Here is a 26,284-nt window from a genome sequence, read left to right on the forward strand (position 1 = left end):
GCTACAGTTCTGTGATTCCTGATGTGCTCTGAGAGCTGGGGTGTCCCTCACAGCACCCGGGACCCTCATCTCTCTGAGGGCACCGAGCCAGGGCAGTGCTGCTTTATCAGACTTCTTTATCACTGTATTCTGTGGTATGAAGGCCCACGGCCTCTGGGGTTTGTTTGGTTGTTGGTTTTTTTTTTTAAAGGATATGTTTTTACCCTGTCTGAAGTGTCACAGTTCAGAGAACAACCTGTCATCTGCAGGAAATCTCTTTAGAAAATTAAAAGTGAGCACGGCTATTTGCTGAGCTGTTTTATTGAACAAACACTGCCAGCTGCACCAAGAGCATTTTACAAGACACTTGTCACCTTGTGAACCTCTAAGTTCACAAAGACAACAGGAAATCCGACTGCAGAGTGACAGGGAGAAATGGTTGGAGTTTCTTCCGCCTCGCAGCAGATTCCTGCACCAACACAGGGCATCTTCCCCTCCCTGAGGGCACAGACCGGGGGGAACCAGCACACGGACCATGCACCTCCCTGAGGGCACAGACCGAGCCGGGGCAGCGCTGCCCCGGGAGGAACCGGCACATGGAGCCCCCACAGACCGAGCCAGGGAGCGCCGCCCCGGGAGGAACCAGCACACAGAACCCGCACAGCCCCCGCCGGGTGAGCGCAGCCCCGGCCGGAGCCGCCTCTCGCCTCCCGCGGTCCCCGCGGCGCCCTGAGGGGCGGCCGCCCCCGCCCCGCGCAGCCGCCGCGCAGCCGCCGCCGCGGGTCCCTCGCGAGCCGCCGTAGCTCCGTGAGGGGAGCCCGGGCAGCCGAGGCCCAGCGGCGCCGCCGCCCCGCCCGAGGTGAGCGGCCCGGGCCGGGCAACGAGCGCGGACATGAAGAAGGACGTGCGGATCCTGCTGGTGGGAGAACGTGAGTGAGGCAGGGCCCGGGCGGGGCGGGGGCCGCCGGCTGGGCTGTCACATCAGTGCCGCGGGGCTCAGCCCGGCCCGGGCGCTGCGGGGCAGAGCAGCGCCGGCCCTGAGGGGCGGGCGGGGGTCGGGGCTCCGGGACCGCTCGGAGCTGTCCCTCGGCTTCCCGAGCCGGGCAGTTCGCGGAGCTGTGCGGCTTGGACGCCCCTGGAGATGACACCGGGGGGGAAGAGGTTCCTGACCGGCGTTTGGCAAGAATTTGGCCTGTTCAAAGTTATTTTCTTTTTTTTGTTTTCCCGCTTTTCCCCTTTATTTTTCCCTTTTCTTCTCTCTTTTTTCCTTCCCCGCCCCCCTTTTTTTCTCCTTTTTTTTTTTTTTCCCCCCCCTGATGAAAACCCAACTCGCATCTTTCCTGTTTACTGCCTTTGGAAATCAGTGGCCTGACATTCTCCAGCCGGTTATGTATATGTATATATTATACGTTGTGGATTTGTGCCCAGGGACCCCACATCCCCTTTTCCTGCCTTTCCCGCACTGTATGACCTTGGATAAACAGCACGAACGTGTGCATGCCGGAGGTACCGTGGGGCCGGGTTTTCTCGTGTGCTCCCAAAATCACGTCTTTAAGTTCCCACTGAGGTGCCCAAATCACCGGCAGGGCTTGCGGAGACACGGCTGCTCACCGGTGCTCACGGCAGCCAGGAGGTTCTGCTCCGGTAGTTTGCAAAGTGAGCTTAAGTTCCTCACGGGGAAAGAATAGAGAGTAATTACCAAGTGTTATTAGTAAAATTGGCTAATTATGCTGAGAATGTGGTGCTGCTGACAAAGCTTTCCTAAGTACTGAATGCCCCATATATATATATATTTATAGTGCAGTTTTTGCAGTTTTATAGTGCAGGGTGGCTCTGTCAGTGCTGCCTGGAAAGATTCTCTGTGGCTTCTCCAGAGAGGAATCTTCAGGGAGCTGCCACTGTGCAGAAGGAGCTCACTCACTGAGATTGCACTTGGTTAGTTTTGCGTGACTCTTTTAGGAACGTATTTGTGCATTTGAATACACAGTTTAATTCCTCTTTAGAATATGTGCCTAATTTACCTCATTTACCTGGGTGCTGAACTGGTTCTGTGCAGTGGTTTCAGCACAGGTGTAACAGGTGCTTTGTTTTGGCAGCAACGTATCCAAGTGGGAATTTAAAATGTAAATTTAAATATAGCAATGGCACACATCAGAGATTGTGAGCGTCTCTGTATTGTGTTTTTGGTGGACTTGTAGCAAACAGAAGGGAGAGATTTGTTTCACAAATCAGTAGAACTTGTCAGTTATAGTGTCAGCGCTGCTTTGTATCCTTGTCTCATGTATATTTGTTAGTCTGAAACCACAAGTTAGTCCAGACCATCTAAAACTTGTTAGGTGGTAACAGCAGACCATCAGGTTCAGGATCTGAAATGTGTGAAGAACTGTTATTGTAAGCCTGTTCCAAAACAGCCTTTTCATGCCTTGTCTTCTACATTTTAGGTCCAAGGTTGTTTTAGTCCTTGTATCCAGGGTGAAAACATCAATTTTTAATAGCCAGTAATTTTCAGAATATGTTCAGCATGTTGTTTTATGCAGCATGATCTAATAAACTTATATATGAGGGAAAAGACGATTTAGTTACCCGGAGGTGCTGTATTTCCTTCATCCCAGTCAGCTGGTACTGTTTGGGCTGTTATTCCTGAGACTGTAAACAGACTGGGAAAGGCAGAGGGCTGACCTAGATTCAAAGAAAATAAACCAAATCTCTGCACTTCAACCTATGGATTTTCATAAAACTCTGGGACACTGGGAAGTGTATCAGGAGCTTATAAACACTGAGCATTTACTAACCAGCAACACATAATCTTCTATTTTCAGTCCTGTGGAGTGAGTTTCTCTATCTGCAAGGCCAATCTGTTTTAGGTTAGAACTGTCTTGGTCAGGTGCAAAATGCACAGCACTATTTTCACTGATTGTCTGATAACTTTACTTACCTTTTTTCCTATGCAAACAGGAGAGCTTCCAAAGCTCTTTTGATTCTATCAGGATGAAATTTAAGATGCAGCTGATGCAGGAGGGCACCTGGCAGTGTAAGTTAGAATTTTAGCTCATAGGAGTATCTTTGATGCAAACACCCCCACGTTGCTGGTAGGAAACCTGCAACTTGCTGCTCTCCAGGTAGTACCACTAGGGAAAAGTTTATGGCAGTTCTCCCTAAGGAAAGCAGAAATCTTCCTCCCCAGAGTAACTTTGCTTTTCATAGTTTTGTAACAACTACTCTTTAACTTACCACGGTGAAGAGAAGGTTTTATTTCTGGAGGTCAGAAGGCCCTTTGTTACTGTACCAAAAATAGATTTGGATAAGTTGGGTGGAGTCTGATTAGATCATCATTTCAGTAATGCCATTTCCTGCACAAAATCAACCAGTTGTACAATTCCATCTCTTCTTTCATATTCAGGATTATATACAATTACACAGAGCAGTGTGAATGCAGTGAGAGCAGCCAAACAACCTGTGTGTCTTGGTGACATTTCTGTTGGTTTTGGTGGGAACAGTGACACAGGCTCTGACTGACACTGAGCAGTGCCTGCCTTGGTAACACACAGGTGCTGGCAGAGAGGCTGTTACAGCCAGGATCAAACAGGTTTTTCCCTGAACTGAGAGCTGTTGGAAATATCCAATCCCAGCTAACATTTGAATCTGAGCATATTATTTTTTAATGTCTCAAAACCAAATAAAGCAGTAATAGTGTTTCAAGGCTTCCAGAGGATTAGGGAGTTCACAGCTGGAGGGTTTTTCAGAGAGGAGAACCCTGAGAAAAGTTACCAACTCTTCATTTTCAATGGTCACATTAAAGCTTCTCAAACCCGAGCAGCTCAACTGTGATATCAGAAGTCTGAACCTTGCAGGTAACAAAGTCATTTATTTGATGGAATAGAGCTGGATATTGAAGCAGAGATGGTCATCTGGGAATAAGCAAGCTGTGACTTTAGAAGTGTTGGTGGTTTGGGGGTTTCTTTTCACTTTTTTTGGGGGGGCAGCTCATTTGTGTCAAGGAGATTGTGCTCTTGCACTTCCAAATACTCAAACTCATGGAGACTTTGTCCATTGACAGCAGAGCTGTGTCTTTTTGTCCAGTTCTCATCCTTGGTAGTTTAGGACTGGAGCACAGTCATCATATCAAGAATGCTATAAAAATAGTTAATTTCTAAATTATTTTCTGCGTGCCACCTTTGTTTCTATTTCTGAAGTTGCATTGAAGCATTTCTAGTTTGCTTTGTTTATTTGTTTGTTTGGTTACATCTTCTGTGTTCAGGTTAAAACCTGATAATTCTTTTGTGTAAGAGCAGAATTTGGTTCCCTTCTGGATGAAATGCAAAAGTGTGAGATGGATCCCAAGGTTTTACAGTAAAAGAATTATGAGAGCATTGCTGTCACCCATGTTTAGTGTGATGAAACAACAGAGAAAAAGCCTTTAATGTGGTCATTTGGAAAATGTTTTTAAAATCTTCCCATTTCAAGATGGGATACAACTACTGAGTGTAACAAAACCAATTATCTAATCTGTGTGTTTAATGCTTTTGCAGCCAGAGTGGGGAAGACATCACTAATTATGTCTCTTGTCAGTGAAGAATTTCCAGAAGAGGTAGAGCATTCTTATTTGTTTTCTAAGTTTTGTTTCTACCCTGTTGTATAATATTTTTTTTCAAAGAGTAGGTTAATAGGCTCTGCTTTAAAGTAAGGCTTAGAAAAAAATAAAGTTTTCAACTGCATTGATGACTTCAGAAAGAGTGATGTAGGTTTTAATATAGAAGATGCAGTTTAAATACAGAATATTAGAAATTTAAATTTTATCTAAGTTCTCATTTTTCATATGGTTAATTCAACTAATTGTTTCATATGTGATGAATGTTAGGTTTTTTCAGCAGCTGAAACATTTCAACATGAGAGACTCATAAATGAAGTGCTGGAGGAAGGGAAGGTGCTGAAAGAGGCAAGACCCTCAGTTTTTTGGGGGTGTTGTATTTAAAGAACGAGAAGATTGAAAAATTATTGAGAATGAGGAATTAAAATGTCACATTGTTTAACTTATCTTTAGCCATTTTTCTGTAGCTAAGGAAGACATTGCCTTCACTTCTGCCTTTGAAGAATGTTTTACTGACTCTCTTGAAGTAACAAATGCCAACTCTTCCAGCTTTCTTCCAAAACAAAAGTATAGCTAATACTACATATTATTCCTTTAAAAAAGCAGCACATAGCTCTCTGTATGCCACAAAAAGAACAGCAGCTGCTGCAAATAGTCAAGCTTTTTACATATAAACATGAATGTTTATTTCTTCTGATCACAGGTCTTAAAATAGACATCATGTGCTGCTCTTTGAATCTGCTCTGTGCTGTTTAATGCAAATCAGGAGGTTACCACGGTGCAGGAGTGAAGATTAGATTGTTAACATAGCTGAATTTTGTTAACATAACTGAATTGTGTTAGCATAAGTGAATTTTGTTAACATAATTGAATTTAGTTCCCAGCCTTGCAGGTAAAAAAGAGGTCCAGTTCCTGTTCTTAAACTGCTCAGGGGCCTGTTCCTTTGGCAGGTCACTGTGGGTGTATTTAATGAATTATTGTCCTCTGTCCACTTCTCAGCTTCTTCCTGCAGTAGAACCTGGAATATTTGTCTAAATTCACATGGAGAGATAAAACATCATTAATACATAGCACAAAATCTGCCTGAAATTACAGAAGCAACTTTTTTAGAAATACTGCATCCCATGAAAACTATTGGAAGAGACCTGCACAATTCCTGCAGAGCAGTCATTGGGTGTGTGACAGGTGCTCCAGGCTTGGAAATAGTGTTCAATATACAGTATATTATATATATATACAGGGTGCTATCAGTAATCATTCTTGAGGGCAATGTGAGCAGAGCCTGAAGCTTTACAAAGAGCCATTCTTGTGGTAATTGGCTTTTCTTTGTTTACTAAAAAATAAGTATCATGAAAGTTCAGTGTCAACAGGTGAAAGGCAATAAGTAGCTGTGCAAGAGATTTTCATTAAAATTAGGTTCAAGTTGATTGTTCCTGAATGTGGATTAGTGTTCTCTGGAAAAAAATGACAATCAGAGCTGGTTTACAGCATTTTGCAGAACATGCTTTTTATTAGTATCACGTTTTGCTTTGCAGAAGTTTTCTGAACCTAATATTTAGCACTGTGAGAAGCAAGGAAGTTGTCAGGTTATGATTGTGTTAAAATTGAGCCTTATATTTTGTCTGTCATGTTTGTTTAGGTGTTGGGTAGAGTGAATTTGAGTTTTATAGAAGCAGTCACTGTATGTGTCCCTTAACAGCACTACCTTTCTGCAGGAAGTTCCTTAGTAAGTTGACTAATAAATAATGAGAAGGTAACAGTGACTTTCAGTACATTAAAAGAACTCAAAACAAACAAAAATCAAAAGTACTTGAATAACTCAATATGTTGGTTTATTTAAAGCTGACTAATTGGCAGATATATTGTAATATATGACTTTTTTTCCCCGTCTGGATTATCTTTCAAGGCTCTTTCTTGCTGTTTCTTTACAACCCAAGGTTCCCCCCCGAGCTGAGGAAATCACCATTCCAGCTGATGTCACCCCTGAACGAGTGCCAACCCACATAGTGGATTACTCAGGTGGGGACTGCACAGCACCAGCACTGATTTGGGGGGAATTGTTTGTCTGACTCAACAGCCCCTGGAACAGTCAGGCAGGGATGGGAACAGAGCTCCAGGGAGGAGAAGCCCAGAGTAAAGTAGAGACTAAGTTTGATCACCCCATTGCTTCCTATGTTGCATTTTTTCATATATTTTAATCTTTAGTGAATAGATCAATAGGTTCACAGTCAAGGTTCATGTGTTATCATAAATCCAGGCAGCTGCTGCACAGCTGGAAAAACCCTTGTGCCATTTACTGTGGAAGTTAGGCCATGTGAACAGGGACCTTCCTGTTCCCTCCCACCACTGCTGAGGAAACGTCTTTGGTGTGCTGACCTACTTGGAAAAAGAAATAATGCACATCTTTCTTGTTGGACTTGAGCTTAAATTTATGTGGAGTGAGTTCTTCTTCCTGTTGGATGAAGTTTTTCATAGATTCAGTTCACAGAAACTTGGTATCACTGAAAAAAATCATCATCACTAATAAAATTGAATGTGCCATATTCTGATGTAAAAGTTTACATTATAGAAGGAAGGGGCTGTTGATTAATGTAGGAGAGTGCAAACTGTGACTCATTCCAGAGAGAACCTCTCTACAACTGTAATTCAAAATAGCAGCTACAAACTTGTGTGCAGCAGACTGTTTCTGTCTTGCAAGTTAATGGACCAATTTCATTATTGTTTTGGCAGAAGCACTCATTAGAGTATTTTCTAAAAAGAAGCAAGGCTTTGACCAGGCTGCCTTATGAGCTTATGAAATGCCCTGGTTCAGCTTCAGAAGTTGTTTTATTTTTGTTTGCAAAAATGGTTGGTATTAATGAGTGACTTGTTCTCTTGAATGCAGAAGCAGAACAAAGTGATGAGCAGCTTTACCACGAAATCTCACAGGTAAGTGTTCTGTTTTGTGCCCTGTGCTGTAGCAAAGCTTCTTTTATTTAAGAAAAGTAGGTACTGGCACAGCGTTGGTGAATTGAGCTTGAGCTTTGTCCTTCCAAGGGAAATGACAGAACCTAAATGTCTTTTAATCAGCAGGCCAGTTTTGTAAAGAAATAATTTTACCCTGGAAAGATCCATTTTGCTTCTTCCTGTCATGCTGTGCTGTTGCATTTATGAATAGCACAGGAGTCTTGGTAATTTTATCATTCCTTCTGTTGCTTGTGTTCTCTCTGAGCACCTTTGCACATGTTCTGCACAGGCTGTCGTGGGGCTGGGTTCCAGGTCTGGCACTCACTTGGGTGCTTCAGTGGAGGCTGCACATTGTAGCTCTTCACTTTGGGTTTCCTGGTAGGATGGGTCTCTGCAGGCACAAGCTGGGAATGGCACACTGCAGGACAGGCTTTTTGGCACATAGAAATTATTTGGTTTAAGTTGTTGTTCGGGCTACAAACAACTTAAACACGTCAGGGACAGTGTTTGACTAATGGTGGGCTGTTCTCACTCTGATGTTATGTGTGGATCTTTATTGTGTCTGTTGCTCCAGAGACTCTGAGCAGTGGAATTCCATGCCTTTCCTTTTTTTTTCATTTTAGGCAAATGTGATTTGTATAGTATATGCTGTTAACAACAAGAATTCTATTGATAAGGTACAGTAGCACATTTTATCCCATTATTGCTTTAGATGTAACTTGTGCACTGTTAATTGATGCCAAGCTGAAATCCATATTAGACATTCAAAATACCTGGGATGGAGTTTGAGATCAAGTTGTAAAGAGAATGTACAGATGTGTTATTGCTTCTGGTCCGTTTCAACATCTGAGTTTTCAGTCATTTCACTCACCTGAGAAAGTTGCTCGTTAATTAACTCCAATTTTTATTTGTTTCCTCCTTTGTTTCTAAATATGTGCCTTCTTGGGAAAGAAGCAGTAGCAGCTGTAGTGGAACTTGTGCACAGTTCAGTCACATTCCATTTGAAAATGTATTTTTCATGTTTGTTTTTGATCCCCCTGTAGGTAACAAGTCGCTGGATCCCCCTCATCAACGAAAGGACAGACAAAGATAGCAGGTGCTTAAGTAAAGCTGAGAAGTGTCAATTAGGCTGCACATCGATGGGTGGCATGCACAGTGTTAATTGTTTAAGAAAATCAAATTCTAAACTTAAAGTTTATATAAGAAGGCCAAGCAGCAAGAGATTTAAAGTATGTGGGTCTGTTACATGCGGCAGCAATGTTATTTGTTTTGATTTTCATGGGCAGCTTTTACCAGCTGTGTTTATATTTGGTATGGTATAACTAGTTTGGGCTACACAGCTTTTCTGCTGGTGCTGGTTCGTGTACTAACAATGTGATGGGTTGTGTTTAACTCGGGGGGTTTCTATCAACAAGAAGTACAATTCTAAGTGTATATCAAGTCACTTCCCTCAAAACTGCTGTCATTCATTTTGCCTCTTGCCTCCAGTGCTATTTAATGACATCATGACAACAATATAATGGCTTCTGGTGGGAGATAGAATGCTAAATCAAGATAGATCTTTTTATACATCTGTCTTTAAAGCTCTTCATATTTTTTTGGTTTTAGGTTGCCTCTTATATTAGTTGGAAACAAGTCTGATCTAGTGGAGTATAGCAGTATGGAAACTATCCTTCCCATAATGAATCAATATACAGAGATAGAAACGTGTGTAGAGGTATGCAAGACTTTCTCAAGTTAGAACAAGTAACAAAAAATGCATTCTTGCCAAGCATGTAGGGCAACTTTGTAACAGAAAAAGGGATTTATTTTTTTTTCAAAATAAAATATTTCAAATAGAAGTAATTATAACAGTGAGTTTATATGTTATTTTTCTCTAGGGAAGATTACACTATTGTATAATCAAATGCTACTGTCAGATTCTAATATTTAGAGCCTGTTCACATCCTTGCCTTTAGCAAGGGTTTTAAATTTAATATTAAGCCAGACAGATGTCTGCAAATTAAAAATTGATTGTGTGACAGCAAATTGTAATGAAACTTCATTTATTAATTCCTGAACAGGTACAGGGGCTGGATGTTTGTTTTCTAAACCAACCCTGTACCCACAAGAGGGGGCTCAGTCTTTAAAAAATGGATGCTTACTGAAATTTCAGAAGAAATCGCCCAGTAGTCAAGAAACTGAACTAATCAATGTGAGGATTTCTCTTCCAGTGTTCAGCCAAAAACTTGAAGAATATATCTGAGCTATTTTATTATGCACAGAAAGCTGTTCTGCATCCTACAGGTCCTCTGTACTGCCCAGAGGAGAAAGAGGTATTTATACAGAGATTCTCAGAGCAGTTAATTGGGGGGGAGTTAATCACTTTCCTGGTTTTTCTTTTCAGTGGATTTTGCATTTCTTGGTGTGCTGTTACCACCACCCCACCCCCAAAAGTCAGGCATTCTATCCCAGAACCCTGGGGATTGTTTTGGGTTAATCTGACCTGTCTTTCCTCTTGGTTCAAAGCAGTGAGGACAGTTTTTTGTTGCCCCTGTGAACTGCTGAGTGAAAGGAGAAGCTTTGCTAATGGCTTTAAGCCAGATGTAATGTGAACCAAATCATGCCTTCAATTCAGTTCTCCTTTAGATATACATTTCACAGAAACTCCCTTTATTGCAGGGAAAATACTCCAGACTTGGCCTGACTTAAGGGAAAATTTTTCTCTGAGAATCTTGTGAAACTTTGGTAAAAAGGGATAAGAAACAAGTGTTGTGGCTGGTTTTGAGGTATCAAGGTGGTTGGCTAAGAGTATTATTTTAAAAGAAACAGTTTCTGGGGCAAATACAAACAGAATCTCTAAATGTATCCCCCCTGTAGTGCTGGGCAGTAGGAAAGTTACTTCAACCCTAAATACTTTGTTAAGCAGAGAACCAGAGAATAACCCTCTTTTGATTTCTTCCATCAGAATCACCTTTATGAGTTAGTAATGTTGTGATTAAATTGTTGTGCTGAAATCTTTTTGGTTTCCCAAACCCAATCTGTGTGACCTCTGTGAAGAGAAGAGTCCATCATCCCAGTAGTTGTTGGGAGAGAATTGCCAGTGTCTGTTTTCCTTCACTGGAAGGTATCCTAGCAGTTCCTTTGTCCTAGAGATAGTCCATATGCTCAATGCTTTGCCTGGTAGATGAATGAGGCCTGTGAAAATTATCAGTATTTGATGTTTGAAGCCTTCTGAAGCCATTGCTGAGGTGGTGGGTAGAGATAGTCTGCTTGTTTAGAAAGAGTTCACTGTAGTTTTAGGCTTATTTAGTTTTGCAAAGCACTGGGATTTCAAGGCCTTTTTTTTCCCCCCGTCCACCAAAAAATGTTTTTGGGGAAAAAATTCATTTAGTTGTTTCTTAAAGTTTGCTGTAGCAGTAAGACTGAATTTAGAGAACTGATTTTTAATTTTTTTTAATGACTAAGTAGTGCCACTTTCATCTTGTGAAGAGCTTGAGACTCTTCTAATAATTGAATAGAAAGATATTTAATGTGGAGTAATTGCTTTAAATTTATGGATATAAATTTGCTGTGTCAGATTTTTATATCCTCTTAATTTTTGTGTACATGTGTATGAATGTCTCCATTCTAAAATTGTAAATGAAGGCTAGTGTTTGTTTCCATGTGATTGAGCTGCCTGGTGACATTCAGTGTGATCTTTTTACATTCAAGCCTGGAAAGATACTGAACTTTCTTTTATTCCTTAGATGAAACCTGCCTGTATCAAAGCCCTCACTCGCATTTTTAGAATTTCTGATCAGGATAACGATGGCACTCTCAATGATGCAGAGCTCAACTTCTTCCAGGTACCTCTTCTGCTTATTTTTTCATGATACTTTATAGTTTAAGTATAAAATTCCATAAAAAATCTGGGTTTTTTCTTAAAGAAATAATAGTGAGGTGACCTGTAAGGGAATCAGGCCTAAGCATTAAATCTCAAGTGCAGCGTAGAAGAGCGGATTTGTAAAAGCAGAAATGGTATTATTTTTATTTCTAACCATTGTTCAAGTTTTAGTTCAAGAGCAAAATAAAATAATCTATTAAATGTACAAGCCCCAGTGCTTGTACTTAAAAATAAAATACAATTTGTACACCTTTATTTCCACTAAGAAATGGGATTATCCTTAACTGGCTTATCAGAAGGTTTAAGGCTGTATTTCAGACAGGACATGCTGTTTGTCAGCTCAGTAGCCAGTGGTTCTAACGTGCCCTATTTGGTTTTTTGTTAGAGAATTTGTTTTAATACACCACTGGCACCGCAAGCTTTGGAAGATGTAAAGAATGTAGTCAGGAAAAACCTAAGTGATGGAGTTGCAGATAATGGGTTGACATTAAAAGGTAAGTCTTAGTTAATTCTCAAAAAAATGTGTCTTTATACATTTGATAATCATTCTTATGCAAAAAAGCTGGTCTTTTGGAATATGATTCTTTCAGTCTGCAAGAGCTGAGCTTCCTAAGCAGTGGAATCTCAGTGTTCTTTAAGCCCTGGGATGTGCCAAACAAAAATGCTCTCCAGTTCTTTGGCTCAGCCTTCCCCTCTCCAGGCTCTTGCTAAAGCTCTCTAGTTTGAACTGGTGAAAATACTGGGTTTATTTCCATGCAGCTGAGTTCTTCTAAAATGCTGCTGCTGAAAAAAGCAAACAACGACAGAAAGCCAATTGGGTTGTTTGGGGGAAGCAGTTCCTTGGAGAACACTTTCACAAATCTCATTCCTGAGCCCTCAGTGTGTGTCTGTAACGCTGGAATGTCACCCAGGAGGTTTAAGATCTCACTCTGCCTTTCAAGCTCTTTTTGTTTTCAAGCCTGATACCGTTTCTATGAAAAACACCTTTAGCAGATAAAGCACTTTGGGGCCTTAAGATTTCCTCATTTGATTTGTAGGTTTTCTTTTTCTACACACCCTTTTCATCCAGCGAGGAAGGCACGAAACAACGTGGACTGTCCTGCGTCGCTTTGGATACGACGATGACTTAGAGCTGACCCCAGAATACTTGTTTCCTCCGTAGGTATCACTTATTTCAGCTCTCTTTTACTTACTTGCATTTAATCTAAGCTTGGCAGGAGGAAAGGGTGGTTGTAGTGTGTTTATTTAACATATTGTTACGTTGAGTATCTCCCTTAGTTCATGACCCACCAGCCAAAATCTCCACGTGCCTGAACGTTACAATGACTGATGTGTCTCTGGTGCCACATCATCAACTGCTCTGTCTCTTCGTAAGAAAGGGGGCAGAAGAAGTTCTTAGTACAAAACTGGAACATAAATCTGAGCAGCTGCTTATTGGACTTGACAGGATTTTCACAGCGCTTGAGATCCTTTGAAAATGCCCAAATTAAAAAGTTGAGATGGACCAATTCTGTGGCTTCTGCTCAAAAATGTAACTGCATCATTTTCTGCTAAAGAAAACCAAACCCCAAAATACAACAAACAAGCAAACCAAGCCAAAATGTGATTACTATAGATCTGTATATCATGTAATATAAAGGCACTCACTCATCATTGTACTTTGGTCTCTTTTAAGACTAATTATTAAAGTTAAATGCAAAGGTCAGAGGCCAAGTGTTATAATTCAAAAAGTATGAATTTTGAGTTTTAATATTCTATATTTCATAAACACAATTAACACTTCTTGTATTTGTTTCTGTTTTCAAAAACAGCCTAAAAATTCCCCCGGACTGCACAACAGAACTAAATCATCATGCATACTTGTTCCTTCAAAGTATTTTTGATAAACATGATTTGGTAAGCTTTTAATTTTACTCTGTGCGTGTGCCCTTGTGCTTAAGAGCCTTAATTTACCAGCAGTTTTGCTATCAAAAAATTTGTCATTATGTACTTTTATTCAGAAACTGGCTTTAGCTTGAGCTATGCAGAACCAGCCTGCTGCTTATGATTGTCTACAGGGAGTGTTAGTTGGCAGTTATAGCTGTACAACCAAATGGTTTTTAACTAGCTGATGCCTAGTTTTGTTTAAAAACAAGAAAGAACAATGATTAAAAAGAAAGCAGCTCGGTTCCTTACAACCAGTTTCTTGACTCTTGGAAGTGTAGGGCAAGAAAATCCCAGTTTAATGAATTAAGTGAATTATGTCTGATATGGTGGGTTTGTTTCAGGACAGAGATTGTGCTTTGTCTCCTGATGAACTGAAAGATTTGTTCAAAGTCTTCCCTTACATGCCATGGGGCCCTGATGTGAACAACACAGTTTGTACAAATGAGAGGGGATGGATCACATACCAAGGGTTTCTCTCTCAGTGGACGTGAGTGTGACACACAACATTTTGTACTTGAGAAACTTAGAGATGATTATTTTGGTTTGTAGATTCCTCTTCAAAAAACTAGTAGAAAGAGTGTAAGTTTAATAGTTTTGACAAGCAGTCAAGTTTCTATAGCCATCCAGTGGTCTGATCTTCAGATAATTGTTACAACCTGTTGAGGATTTGGCCAGTATTTAGTGTTAACAATGAAGAAGTGTCTCTCCAAGATGTGGAAATCTCCCTGACACTTGTTGAAGTGTTATTTCTGTTGTTTACTCCTTAGAGGTGGTTTGAATAATGGTGTTCAGTAATGAGGGTTTTTCTCCAAAACAGGGAAAAAGAGGAAAACATTGTCTGGGGAGTTAAAAAAATACAGTGTAAGTTGATAGGCCTCAGCCAGTACTGTCCTTGTAGTGCTTGGTGACCAGTACTGCTGGTAAAGTTGTCACCATTTACCTTCAGAGGCTTTTGCCCTCCAGTTCTGCATGGTGCCAGGAATGTGTTATGTCAGTCTGGAGATAGGAGGGAAATTTAGTTTCAGGAAGGAATTGGTACCCCAGATGCTGGCAGCTGAAGGCTCTTTCTGTCCCCTCTGCCAGACTAACCACGTACCTGGATGTGCAGCGTTGCCTGGAGTACCTGGGTTATTTAGGGTACTCCATACTTGCAGAACAAGAATCTCAAGCATCAGCAATTACAGGTAACAAAAATTTGATACAACTTAGACATTTAAATTTAGAAATATGCTAAAGAGTAAATCATGTAATGGTTCATCTGGTTTCACTTATTCTCCTTCTCTTTCTGTTCAAATGAAACCCTTGATTTGATTTTTTGAGGGATTGTTTTGTGTGCATTTTATTGTTTCACATTTTCACATACACATGCACGTACATCTTGTGAAAAATGTTTATGTTTTTTCAAAAGTGACAAGAGACAAAAAGATAGACCTGCAGAAAAAACAGACTCAGCGAAACGTCTTCCGCTGCAACGTTGTTGGGATGAAGGGCTGTGGGAAGGGTGGAGTTCTCCAGGCTCTGCTTGGAAGAAATCTAATGGTAAGAACCCTGGTGCTTATACTCACTTATATATGTTCTGGAGCTGAGACTAGACAGCAATTGGTCTTAAAGCTTTATTGGTTATTACTGAGTTTGGAGAGTTCTTTGAGGGAATATAGAATTACTAGGGAGGGGGTTATTTGGGGTTTTTTTTGGTTTTGTTCTTTTTTGGCAGAGGCTGTTCGATGCAATAATGACTTGTACATCATGGATTATAGCTATGCAAAATAAACCAAAGATACTGTAATTTTCACTCATTAATAAATGGAGTAAAACAGCTGTTCAAGTCTAACTTAAAGGGAAAAGTTGCTGTGGTGTAACACGAAATTCTGCCTTTTCAGAGACAGAGGCAAATCCGTGCAGAACACAAATCTTACTATGCCATTAATACAGTCTATGTATATGGACAGGAAAAATACTTGCTGGTAAGTAATACTTGCCTTGTTCTTGTGCTGTGATTAGGATGGCTAATGTTAATATTCAGTGGGAGAAATAAGTTCTTTAAAGCTTGTTCCACTCGAGTTTTCCTTTATGATAATATGATCTCTCTCTTTGTTTTCCAAGATCTAGTCCTCTACGGTTTTCCTCTGTAGGATAAATGCCCTTTTCTATGGGTGTCTAAGACTTTGTGTTAAAGTAAATCTCACTTTTCATGCTGAGGCTGGGGTTGCCTGCAGATGTGATGTTAACAGCTCTCCCGTGCTGCCTGCATGGCAAATTCCTACTACTCTTTTTCACTGGCTCTTCCTATTGTCAGTCCATTAGTTCTAAGGATACATAAAAATGAGCTATAAAAACTATGAGGAAGAAAAGTTACAAAATTCCTTTAGCTGCATAATGACAAGCTTTTCTCCCTCTGCAACCCTTTCCTTCCAGCTACATGATGTCAGTGACTCAGACTTTTTAACTGATGCTGAGACCGTCTGTGACGCTGTCTGCCTGGTGTATGATGTCAGTAACCCCAAATCCTTTGAGTACTGTGCCAGGATTTTTAAGGTTTGTAGAGTTTACATTTCTGTATCTTCTCACTGACTAAATATTCAGTGTCAGTTACTGGTCCTGTACACTGGTTTTAGTGCTTAAAAGACATTTTATTTACAAGTGCTAGTTCGTGCATTAATGGTGCAGTTCAGTTATTCATACAAAGCTAAATCTACTTGTCTGTGTAAACTGTTCTGCTTCTAGAAATGCTTCATTTCAGTAAAAGTAATATATCTTCATGCTGCTGCAGCCAGTGCAGCCTGTTCCAGGCTGAATGTGTCACACAGTGTCTCTCACTGGTTTTCCTTTCCATTTGCAGCAGCACTTCATGGACAGCAGAATACCATGTTTAGTGGTAGCTGCCAAGTCCGACTTGCATGAAGTTAGACAGGAATATAGTATTTCTCCTGCTGAATTCTGCAAAAAACACAAAATGCCTCCACCTCAAGCCTTCACGTGTAACACTGCTGATGTGCCCAGTAAGGATATCTTTGTGAAGCTGACGACCATGGCAATGTATCCGTAAGTCCTGGGGCTGTGCTGCTGTCCCTGTGCATGGGCCACGCTCACAACCACTGCATGTCATCGTGAGCCACAGCAGGGAACTGCCTCACTCAGGTTTAGCAACAGAGTGACTTGAGTAGAATCTTCAAATTACCTCAAATTGCGAAAGCTGGCACGTTTCCAACACACGACTCACTCCCAGCTATTGTTGCCAAGGTGTTTTTTGAGGAATACACTGGTTCATCCAGCTCACGTTGCAAATTCCAATGTAGGATTCTTTTTGGTCCTTAATGTGCATACAAAACTCAGGATATCATTTTCCTGTCTTGGTATATTTGAGATATTAATGACTGAGTTGTACTGTAATCCTTGTTAATAGACCAACTTGACAGTTGATTACAACTAATGTCACCTTAGTGCCCAACAGTTCTGCCCTGCTCGAAGTATTTTTTATTTTCAGGGTGTTTATTGCTATGTGCTTCAGTTTGTTAACCTAATAAATATTATAGTTTTAATAGAATTTCTGTACAAACACCTTTGGACTTCAGATGCAAGATACTTGAGTGCAGATTCTCCTTCACATCTCACTGTTGCTAAGCTCACTTTGCATCTTTTTTTTTGGTGGGTGGAGCTTTTAATATGGTGATGAACTACATAAATATTACAGCAGATGGAGTCTAGTATGACAGCTGACATTTGCTTTAAATTAAATAGAAGTAATGTCTCTTTCACCTAAAATAATATGGTATTCTTAATTATTTGAAACTGGATTTATTGAGTTAGACTTGTAAAGCTTTAGTTTGGGCTTTTTTTCTCTTGTATTTGTTTTGTAGCACTGGAATACTGGGAAACCACTAAAGTGTAGCACTGCCCAAATGTCTGTCATATCAATATTCCTGCTTCTCCCTTAGTTTTCAAGCATGTTGTGTTTGTTAGGGTGGGAAAACAGAGGCAACTGTCACCTTGTAAAGTGTGCAAAGTGGTAGAAAATGTGGCTTCCTTTCCTTTGAAAAAGGGGTGTTACCTATTGCTGTGCAGACATACTCAGAAGCCTTTAAATGCTCTCCTTACAAACTTGGGATAAATTCATCCACATTCTCCCCATGTTTGTGCTCTGACTGAGATCTGAGCACGGTGGTGACGCCGAATCCTCCGAGGCGTGGCACCTCTGCCCGCGAGCTCTGCACAGCTGTAGTTGTACCCTTTTGTTCCCCGGTGTATTTTTTTTTTTCCCCTCCTCCTCTCCTTCCTCATTCAAATGTACCTTTTATTCCTGACTCTCTCTTGGTTGTGGCACAGCCCTAATGTGCAGCTGATTCGATGAGCAAGATTTCACCTGCTGTCCTTCTGTGTGTCTCCGCAGCCATGCCCGGTTACGCTGTATGTGCGCCTGCAACAGGTGTACATTTTGCATCTGTCAGAACTTCCTCAACTCAGACTTGCTGCAATCTGTAAAGAACAAACTCTTCACTGCAGTTCTTAACAGGTCCTTAACTTTATTTACTAGGTACCAGGTGTGCTTTGAAAAAAATAAAGGGTTTGTTGGTTGGTTTTTTTTTCCGAAAAAGCAGTTGGGAACCTTATGTACTGCAGGTTTTTCACTCCATATCCACTGAAGAGGCAGATACTTTAATAATGATCATAGAATTGTCAGACTTTAACTTGAAGGTACTTTTGAGCTTAGTCCAGTGATTTTTTTTTTTATTTTTTTTTTAACATTACCAATTTGGTAGTTGATTCAGGTTCTTAGTGATTGCAAAAATACTGTGGAGGAATTAGGACTGTGTCTTTAGGGAACTGCTAATGGACATTAAGTAGTGTCTACAAATCTGTGTAATGTTTCTCACTTGAGAATTCTCACTTGAGAGTAAACAAACATTACAGGTTTGTTCAGTATTGATTAGAGATAGTGCCTTTTAGATACCAATTACACAGATATTTTCATAAAGGCACAGCTTGACTTACAGCAGCATCGTGTAACTTTAATTACATGTTTATAATTGCTAGTTTGATATTTGGGAATTCATAGGATTTCTGTGTGTGTGTGTGTTATGCTTGGTTTACACAAAGAGTGAATATTTTGTGTTAAATAATCCAGATCTTTTAACATCCAAATCCTCTCTGAATGGAATGCAACATGTGAGAAGTGGTAAATGCTGAAACATTTGCATTTCCAGACAGTTTGGAAAAACAATGGGTAAAGAGAGATAACTGGTTTTCAGCATTGAAAACAGTGCTATAGCTTGTCCTGTGTGTTCTGCAGGCAGTTTTGGACACATGATTTACTAACACTCAGCACTTGCCATCACACCCCAGCAAATGGGAGTTCAAACCCAACAATTGTTGCAGTGCAGTGGTTCCATTATCCATGACCTTCTTGGAGGCTTAGATGGTAAATGTGTGTATTGAAGGCCGTGGTTAGAATATCCTGACATGCTGCTGGTCCTTGTGTGTTACTACTTTTTATGGGTTTCAGATGTAGCTGCTCCAAATAAGAGTGTCTGTCTCCTTTAAATTCAAGTTACACACACGTGGGAGGGCTGCTGATACACCCACCTATAGGATTGAGTATGTGAAATACAGCTTTAATCCAAGATAAAAGTGTTAACCACAGAGTGAGAATTCAAAGAAGGGTGAAAAACTTCCTAGCTTGGGAGAAGACTGAATGAGTGAGGCTGTTGGTGCTGCACCTCTTCTCCAGCAGTCATCCCGTGGGCAGAGATCCTCTGGAACAGCATCTCCTTGCATACTGAAACTTCATTGGGCAGTCACTGCTAGGAAATGCCAGCTCTTCATTACTGAGGCTGAGGTCACCTCTGTAACACATCTCCATTTTTTGGAATGGTTATGGGCTGCTCCATTGGCTGTCATGGCTTGTTTATCTCTTTATGGGCCCGTGGGGTTTTTGAGTCCTGCATTAAACACTGAATTTTGTTCCTCTGAAATCCTGTCAGGGACTGGAGGCACTGAAACTTTTTAATGGGAAGCTTTGGGATGCTGTCATTCCACACCTTATCACTAGGGAGTGTGGAATAAATGCAGGAATCTACTGCCTAAAAAGTCTGTAATTCAAAGTAAAGAGAATTCCCCACAGCCACTTCCCTTTGTCTCTAGTCATTCAGTCAGGCACTTGGGGCTTGGTGCAGGTTTCCAGCACGCTCACTTCATCTCACCAGCTCTTACCAACACTTTGCTGCAGGTTATTCACCATTCAGCACATGAACTGCTGCACCAGCTGCATTTACAGTAGAGCTGAAATAACTGTAAAAAAGAGGGAATAGCTCCCAGGTGTAGACTTAGGAGGGTAGAGGTGGATTTCTTGTTTAAAAATGATAGATTTTTTTAATCTAATGATGTGTGATTAGATTAGAGAAAGCATTTGGATCAAGAAGGACTTTCTGATGCAGTTACTTTCTGTAACTTCTCTTATTTTGCTTTCACAAGTGCTTACATTAGGTCAGGTAGTTGGACAAATGTTAGATAACTGATGGGTGAAGGAGGTTTCTCAAGAGTACTTTATTCTTCTGGTCCCTTCCTATTTTGAAGCTTGAAGCAGTGGAAGCTTTTCAGGTAAACTGAATTTTTTCACATTGGACTCCTTCCTGAGTTATTTGTTGCTAAGTAACCCTTAAACACTATTAAGGCAAAATATGATATATTTGAATAGCCCCACCTTAGTAGTTAAAGAAAGAACATTGTCTCTGTGCATCTGAGCAAGCTGTTCCTGCCCACCCTCAGTTCCTCCTCTCTGGACAAACAGAGGCTCTCCCAGGGTCTGGAGGCTCAGGAAGGGCAGCTCAGCTTGGAGATGTTCATTGTGCAGGACTGGCATTGTTGGGTTGAACTGCCCAGGATCACTCTTGGCTGGTTCTTGGAGGCTCAGGAAGGCCCTGCATTCAGAGCACTCCACGTGCATGTCTGAGCCTTGGGACTGTCCTGTAGTACTTTCATATCTTTCATTTGTTCCTTCCTTTAGGTGTTCATTTGTATTTGTCTGGCTGGCACTTAATCTCTTTTTACTACATTGTTTTACCTCTTTTTAAAAGCAAGGTTTCTGCTTTTATCATTCTAACCCTTTCTTTAATGATGAGCTTGGATTTTTGTCTTCCTTTTTTTCCCTTGGTTTCCAATCATTCATGTTGCCTTTTGCTTGTACTGTAGTGGCATTTTTCTGTCAGCTAAGTTCATTTCAAAATAAAATAATCCTCATGCATGAGAGTTGCTTTGTTCAGTGAGGAGACTTCTCAGAGCATGCTTTTCTTCTAAAGTTTTTAAAATACTGTGGAATTGAAGTGAAATTCTACTTGCATATAAAACCTGGTTGTTTCAGGAATTATTAGTGAGGTTTTGCTTTCTATGAAAACCTTCCTTCTGTGAAGTCAAAGTTGAGACAATCCTTTCATTTTCCTGTAATAATGGGAAAGTTCTCAGAGCATAACCCAGGGTTTATTTTTCACTGTGTGCAGTGTAGGCAGATTATTTTTCAAAACCGTGTATATTGCCATTAAATCTAATAGCAGAAATCTATCCCTACACTGAGGTGCCCCCCAAATTAGGACAGTATAATGATGTTTTCTTACCTGTTTTCCTCCTGCTCCAAACTGTTCAATGCCCCAGCCTGTGTAGGAACTTGCAGAGCTGCATCCTCTAATTTCTTTCTGAATAGACCTCATTGAATTGGATTTGACATCCTTTTTGGGGTTTTGTAGATAATAAGATGCACTTGGAGCCTTTCATATTTTAGATGATTAATGCATGGGGGGAATTCTGGCTGCTGGAGCTGCTTTGCATCCTAGGAAAATGTGTGCCTGGAGGGCAGCTGCAGCAGCCTGTGCATGTTACGTGGTGCCTTTTGGAATTCAGTTGCTCATATTTTATTGTGACCCTTTGTCTGTCAGAGCTGCTGCTGCTGCATGAACTGGCTTTTAGTTTTGTGTGAGCAGCCTGCTGGCCTCACCTCTGTGCTTCTGAAATGCTTTGGAAGTTACTACAGGAATGGTTCTGAATTCTGTAGTTAAGGATAAACCTTCCCAGACCTGGGATTCTTCTGCTGCTGACTCAGGGAGAAGTGTCAGTGCTGACCCCTAACTCAGCAGTCCTCTGTGTGCCCATGGCAGCCATGCTCAGCTAATTAACCCCTTAATCAGTGCATGTGGCAAACTAACTGGGAGTTGGTGAAGTCTCTTGAGTGACTGTTCAGATTTCAAAGATCTTATTCAACAAGTGACAAGATACTTGACTCACTGTTAAGGGTAGGTTGAATAAAAATGTCTTTTTTTTCCCACCCTCAAAAAAATGTGCATTAAAATCTGAATTTTACACCAGAGGCAAAAATTCTAGACTTTCTTATATTTGTGGAACTCATTGTTTGATTAAGTACACAGAGCAATCTGTCTGGGAAGCCCATTATTATTACTAATAAGCAATAGTTTCAAATACAGCTTCACTTACAGAGTTCTGACTACTCTGTGTGTCTACAATTGCACATCTATATATATGATTTACCCTTAGAGACAATAATTTTTCTAATTCAGAGTTACTCACTAACAAGGCAGTAACAGTTTCTACCAGCAGTGAAAAATAATTTCCTAAGCACAACTAGACTGAAATAAAGTTTGAACATGATTTTTGGAAGAGGTAGCATTTTTCAGTGTGTATTGAAAAAAGTTTTTCTGCATTGTAACCACCTTCATGTCAAAGAACCTGTGCTGGAAACAAATATTGATCCTTTTTTTTTGTTATCTCAGGTTTGTTGTGTTCCTTTAATGGCAGCTAAACAATGTTAGGAATGAAAACTGTAAAAATGGATTTTATGACAGCAGAAGGAACACTGAAAGAAGAAAAATTGGAATTTGTTCAAAACTGTGAAGCAGTTAGACATCCAGAGTGTTGTGAATTTCAGTGAGCAGTTCTGAACTTGGATTTTTGGACTGAGATGTTCAGAGGTCCCCAGTCATTCCTTACTGAAGTCAGTAGATTTCTTGGAGGTTGTAAGAAAGTCCCTGTCTCCATTTAGTCCCTTATTTAAATGGAAGAGTCTGTTGTTGTCAGGCTTAGAAAAGGGATCAAAGCCAATTTGCTCTCTCTTTAGACATTACAAGAGCATTTTATCATGACTGAGAATATATTAATTGCTTTTGGAAGGATAAAGCATGCTCAGCAAGTTTCTTGCATGCCATTAAATATGGACAAGTGCAGAAGTCAGAACAAGGCAAATTATAGATAGGAATCTGAAAATCTACCTGTGAGAGATAGTGCTTTGTGAGGCAATGCAAAAGCATTCATTTGCAATTTAAACATTGATCTGCACATTTAAATTGAAGGTTTTTTAAAATTATGCAAATAGCCGGGCATTTGAATTAACCAAATTAAACTGGAGACTTGTTGGTTATACAAATACTCATCCAGCAGAGCTTGTCACATAATCTCTTAAAATCATGTTACATACAAGTGATTTATTTTACATACACAGATAAGCTTTATAACTTACAGATCTGAAGACGAGGATTGTACAACCTTTTACTAAAAAAGAAACTCAGAGCACCACATATAGTGATAAAATACATGCACAGCATTTTATCCCAGTATGGGATCTTGTCGGATTTGGGGCTGATGTGTTGGAGTCATTCCAGTGTTTTTAGCACAGGTGCTCCTGCATATGGTGCAGGAATGTTGCAGTGTCCTGTGGACACCAGAAAGTTGAGGCTGTGGAGGTGGAGTGGGGAGAGAGATTCAGTTTCTTAGGCAGTTTCCTTTGTCCTTAAAGCAATGGCATGTAGCTGCAGGAAATCATACATTTTACTCAGCTCATCAAAAGAACAAACTCCATTTGTTTCTGTTCTTCCCCCGAGCCCTAAGTTTTAAACAACTGCATGAGAACCAGGGGCTAGGTGGCTAAAAATCCTAAATTCTCTGGGCTTTGTGATTTGAGGGTATTTGAGCCAGTTGCTGTTGTGGAGCCCTGCAGTGAAGTGCCCTGTGCATGTGTGTGACAAGGTTAGGAGCCTGCCTGGCTGAGCTGGGGGCCGTGCTGGTAGCAGACCAGGAGAGCAGTGTTATGCAGCAGGTGCACGCCGTCAGCTCTCTAGAAGATTCCATCTTCATGGAGTCATCCCTTGGGCCACGCTTGCTTGAAGACAGGTAACAACACCCAGACTGAGGTGACCTTGCCATTGCCTTCTCCCTTTCTTCCCCCCAGCAAACCACTTGACATCTGGTTTGTCCAAACTAGCTGCAGAAAAACTAATGCTTGCAGGAATTCTTGGATTTGGTCTGTTCCATAACCCAGCAAGACGTTCTTAAATCAGATTAGGATTTTGTAGAGAGCAGCTGTTGTGCTGTGTGTGCACCAAAGAGCCTGTTCTTCAGCATGTGTATGACAGAACCCTGATTAACGAAGTGGCTGATACTGCTCCTGCCAGTGTCTACTGAATAATATCCCAAACTGGTTTTGTGTAGTTTGGTAGCAAGTAACAATTCCTGTTCTATTAAACAGCTTGTGAGCTCTGCAGTTCTCACTCCATGAACTCCTGTGTGTGCTCAGGATCTCTGTGCTCCTTGCCCTAAACCCTCCTGCAGCTTCACTGAGTAACTCATGGTGATTAACACAGGCTAAAACACGTAGGCTAGTGAAGTTCTGTTCTATCTTAAAAGCAAACAAAAAAATCAACTTTACTGTTGTTTAGGAACTTCCTGGGCTTTGAATGATGGCATTTATGATAACTTGTTTTAAACAGTAGCCCCTGCTCTCTGGTAAGCTGTCATACTTGAGACTGCTGTGAGGGTGGCCAGTGTTTAACTGAGCATGTTCACAGACCTCTTCAGCATTTGGGAGAGTTGGGTCATTGCCTGTCTCTACTGTCATGCAAGATGTGGCTTTTTCTGTCATACAGTCACTCCATACTGTCCTTTTCTGATCATGCCATGGTCACTGCTTGTTTCACTCACACTCTCTCAGCTTTCAGCTTGGTGTTGGATGACTGTTTCTGTTGCTGGTCTTGTGACTACTGGAAAGAAAGGGATTTACAAATGGTCCTTTAATTCTAGCTTTTGGAAAAATATTACTTGCTACTTGTCAGTAAACTTTTTTGGGAGAAGAATAATAAGTAGACATTCAACAGGACTGGGAAGTTTTTCACGGAAAAGCAGCAATATTCAAAGTTTAAAAAAAAAGGGTTTTCCTGGACAGAGTTGTTCTCACTGTGGGTTACTAATTATTTGTAGCTATTTTGGGTTTCCTTTCCTGAACGCTTGCTGGTCCTCCCAAAGGAGACACATGCCCTCCCCACGTCCGTGACTGGTGATCTGCCCCTGCATTTCTCCTCAGCCGTGTGGGTGCTGTGCCTGTGAAATGTGCTCAGGGCAGATCAGAGCCGGAGCTTTCCCACAGGTCAAAGGCCTGTGCAGTGCTCATGAGGCTGAGCTGTGACTGGCTGCCTGTGACAAGTGTAGTGATGAATTTCCAAAAGCACAGTAGTTTAGCACGAGTTGTCTGGTGGTGCTGACATGGAATTAACCTGGGTTTGTGTGTGTGTGTTGAATTTTAGGCACGTGACACAAGCGGACCTCAAGAGCTCCACGTTCTGGCTCCGAGCAAGTTTTGGTGCTACTGTCTTTGCAGTTCTGGGTTTTGCCATGTACAAAGCACTACTAAAGCAGCGATGATCTGAGAAGAAGCACATCTGGCCCTACCAAATAAATAAATTAAAAAAACCACTTTTATGTACATTCTGAATGCTTTAAATTCTGCTAGAAATATTTATATATGCAGAGTTACTTTATTAATATTTGTAATTCCTGCATAAGATTATTTTAAATTATAGCTCTAACTACAGTATTGCATAATGTGTGGAAAAAAAAAAAGGAATTGCATCTTAACAGCCAGGTCAAATGGCTTAACTTGTGAGGCCAAAAGGGAATTTGTTGTAAATAACCTGTATATATTAAAGCAAGTAAGACATTGCTTCCCAAAAACCGATTCAAACTACTGTTCTTAGATGTCCACCATGGTGACATTCTAGTGTATAGGTGAAATTAATTTTCAGTAGAGTAGAGTCAACTCAAGGATCAGACTTCCTCAAGGATTGCTTATTTATTTCACATCCATCTAAGGTGACTTCTTCTTTTTGGACTATAAGCTATACCAGGCAGAGTTTGTGATTTTCATTCATATTTTTAACTGATGAACAAATTTTCCCCTCTAATTATGTATTTCAAGAAAAACTCACCTTTGCTGTCCTGGCCTATGATTTTGTACTTTACATGACCAGAGACATGTTTAGAGTCTGGTTTTTCTTTTAAAAGGAAAAACATGAACTTCAAAAACTGCCAGATCAACTTCATCTGCTGTGTGTGATCTGTTTTTCATTCTCCACTCTGTTGTGTTTTATAGCCCCTATGAATCAGACGAGCAAATTTGTATGTTCTAAATGTTTCTAATTCGGAAAGTGTTGCAGTTTAATTTCTCACATCTGTCAGTCATAGCCCTTGAAAGCTGTGTATAAAGAACACACTAGTACACAGTGCCTATTCTACTGTAGGGTATTAGTTGCATGGATCACAGTGCATTCTGTACCGGGCTAGAATTACATATAGACACAGCTTTTTTAACGATCAAGTAAAACAAACATTAATTCCTCATGACAAACCTATTTTTCCATTGCTGGCCTTTTCAAGTATTTCAATAAAATAACTGTGTACTGTGTTTGTGTGCATCTTCTTTTTCTTTCCCTTCCTCTGCCCTTAAAAAGAGGAGTTTAACAAAACTTTGTCCTTTATGTGAGAGGCTCTCGGTGCCCTCAGTGCCTGGAGGTGACACGTCTCGGCTCTGTGGTTTCTCTGATCCTTCTCATGACTGTGTTGCCTCCACTAGAGGTTTATTTCTAATTTATACCAGACCAAAGTGACTTCTGTGATACTCGAAGGCTGAAATACCGACAGTCGACCGTGAACTTTGT

At 40.7% G+C, this 26,284-nt stretch overlaps 1 protein-coding gene across 6 annotated transcripts; it reads left to right on the forward strand.

The window, feature by feature from the left end:
- The first annotated feature begins 753 nt into the window (after positions 1 to 753).
- Positions 754 to 26,031, forward strand: RHOT1 (ras homolog family member T1). 6 transcript variants are annotated; one of them, XM_064676390.1, is made up of 21 exons: positions 754 to 908; positions 4,509 to 4,567; positions 6,505 to 6,586; positions 7,452 to 7,495; positions 8,137 to 8,190; positions 8,557 to 8,609; positions 9,122 to 9,230; positions 9,727 to 9,828; positions 11,242 to 11,340; positions 11,764 to 11,872; positions 12,416 to 12,536; positions 13,190 to 13,274; positions 13,646 to 13,791; positions 14,388 to 14,488; positions 14,713 to 14,843; positions 15,185 to 15,268; positions 15,720 to 15,839; positions 16,144 to 16,346; positions 17,692 to 17,814; positions 23,325 to 23,468; positions 24,875 to 26,031. In XM_064676390.1, exons 1-21 carry the CDS (start codon positions 872 to 874, stop codon positions 24,990 to 24,992), a joined length of 2,124 nt encoding a protein of 707 aa, XP_064532460.1. In that variant the 5' UTR covers positions 754 to 871; the 3' UTR covers positions 24,993 to 26,031. The 6 variants fall into 6 exon arrangements, with proteins under 6 accessions (XP_064532460.1, XP_064532462.1, XP_064532464.1 ...); XM_064676392.1 differs by lacking the exon at positions 23,325 to 23,468 and having other exon boundaries at positions 755 to 908; XM_064676391.1 differs by lacking the exons at positions 754 to 908; positions 23,325 to 23,468 and adding an exon at positions 2,992 to 3,010.
- Positions 26,032 to 26,284: the final 253 nt, after the last annotated feature.

This window comes from Pseudopipra pipra, chromosome 19 (genome assembly GCF_036250125.1).
Source record: "Pseudopipra pipra isolate bDixPip1 chromosome 19, bDixPip1.hap1, whole genome shotgun sequence".
Classification (NCBI taxonomy): Eukaryota; Metazoa; Chordata; class Aves; order Passeriformes; family Pipridae; genus Pseudopipra; species Pseudopipra pipra.

Excerpts from the sequence above, each read along its gene's own strand:
- RHOT1 (XM_064676390.1), top strand. The coding sequence starts at position 872 with ATGAAGAAGGACGTGCGGATCCTGCTGGTGGGAGAAC. Across the intron at positions 8,610-9,121 it reads AGGACAGACAAAGATAGCAG|GTTGCCTCTTATATTAGTTG; the intron begins GTGCTTAAGTAA and ends TTTTGGTTTTAG. Across the intron at positions 13,792-14,387 it reads GGGTTTCTCTCTCAGTGGAC|ACTAACCACGTACCTGGATG; the intron begins GTGAGTGTGACA and ends CCCCTCTGCCAG.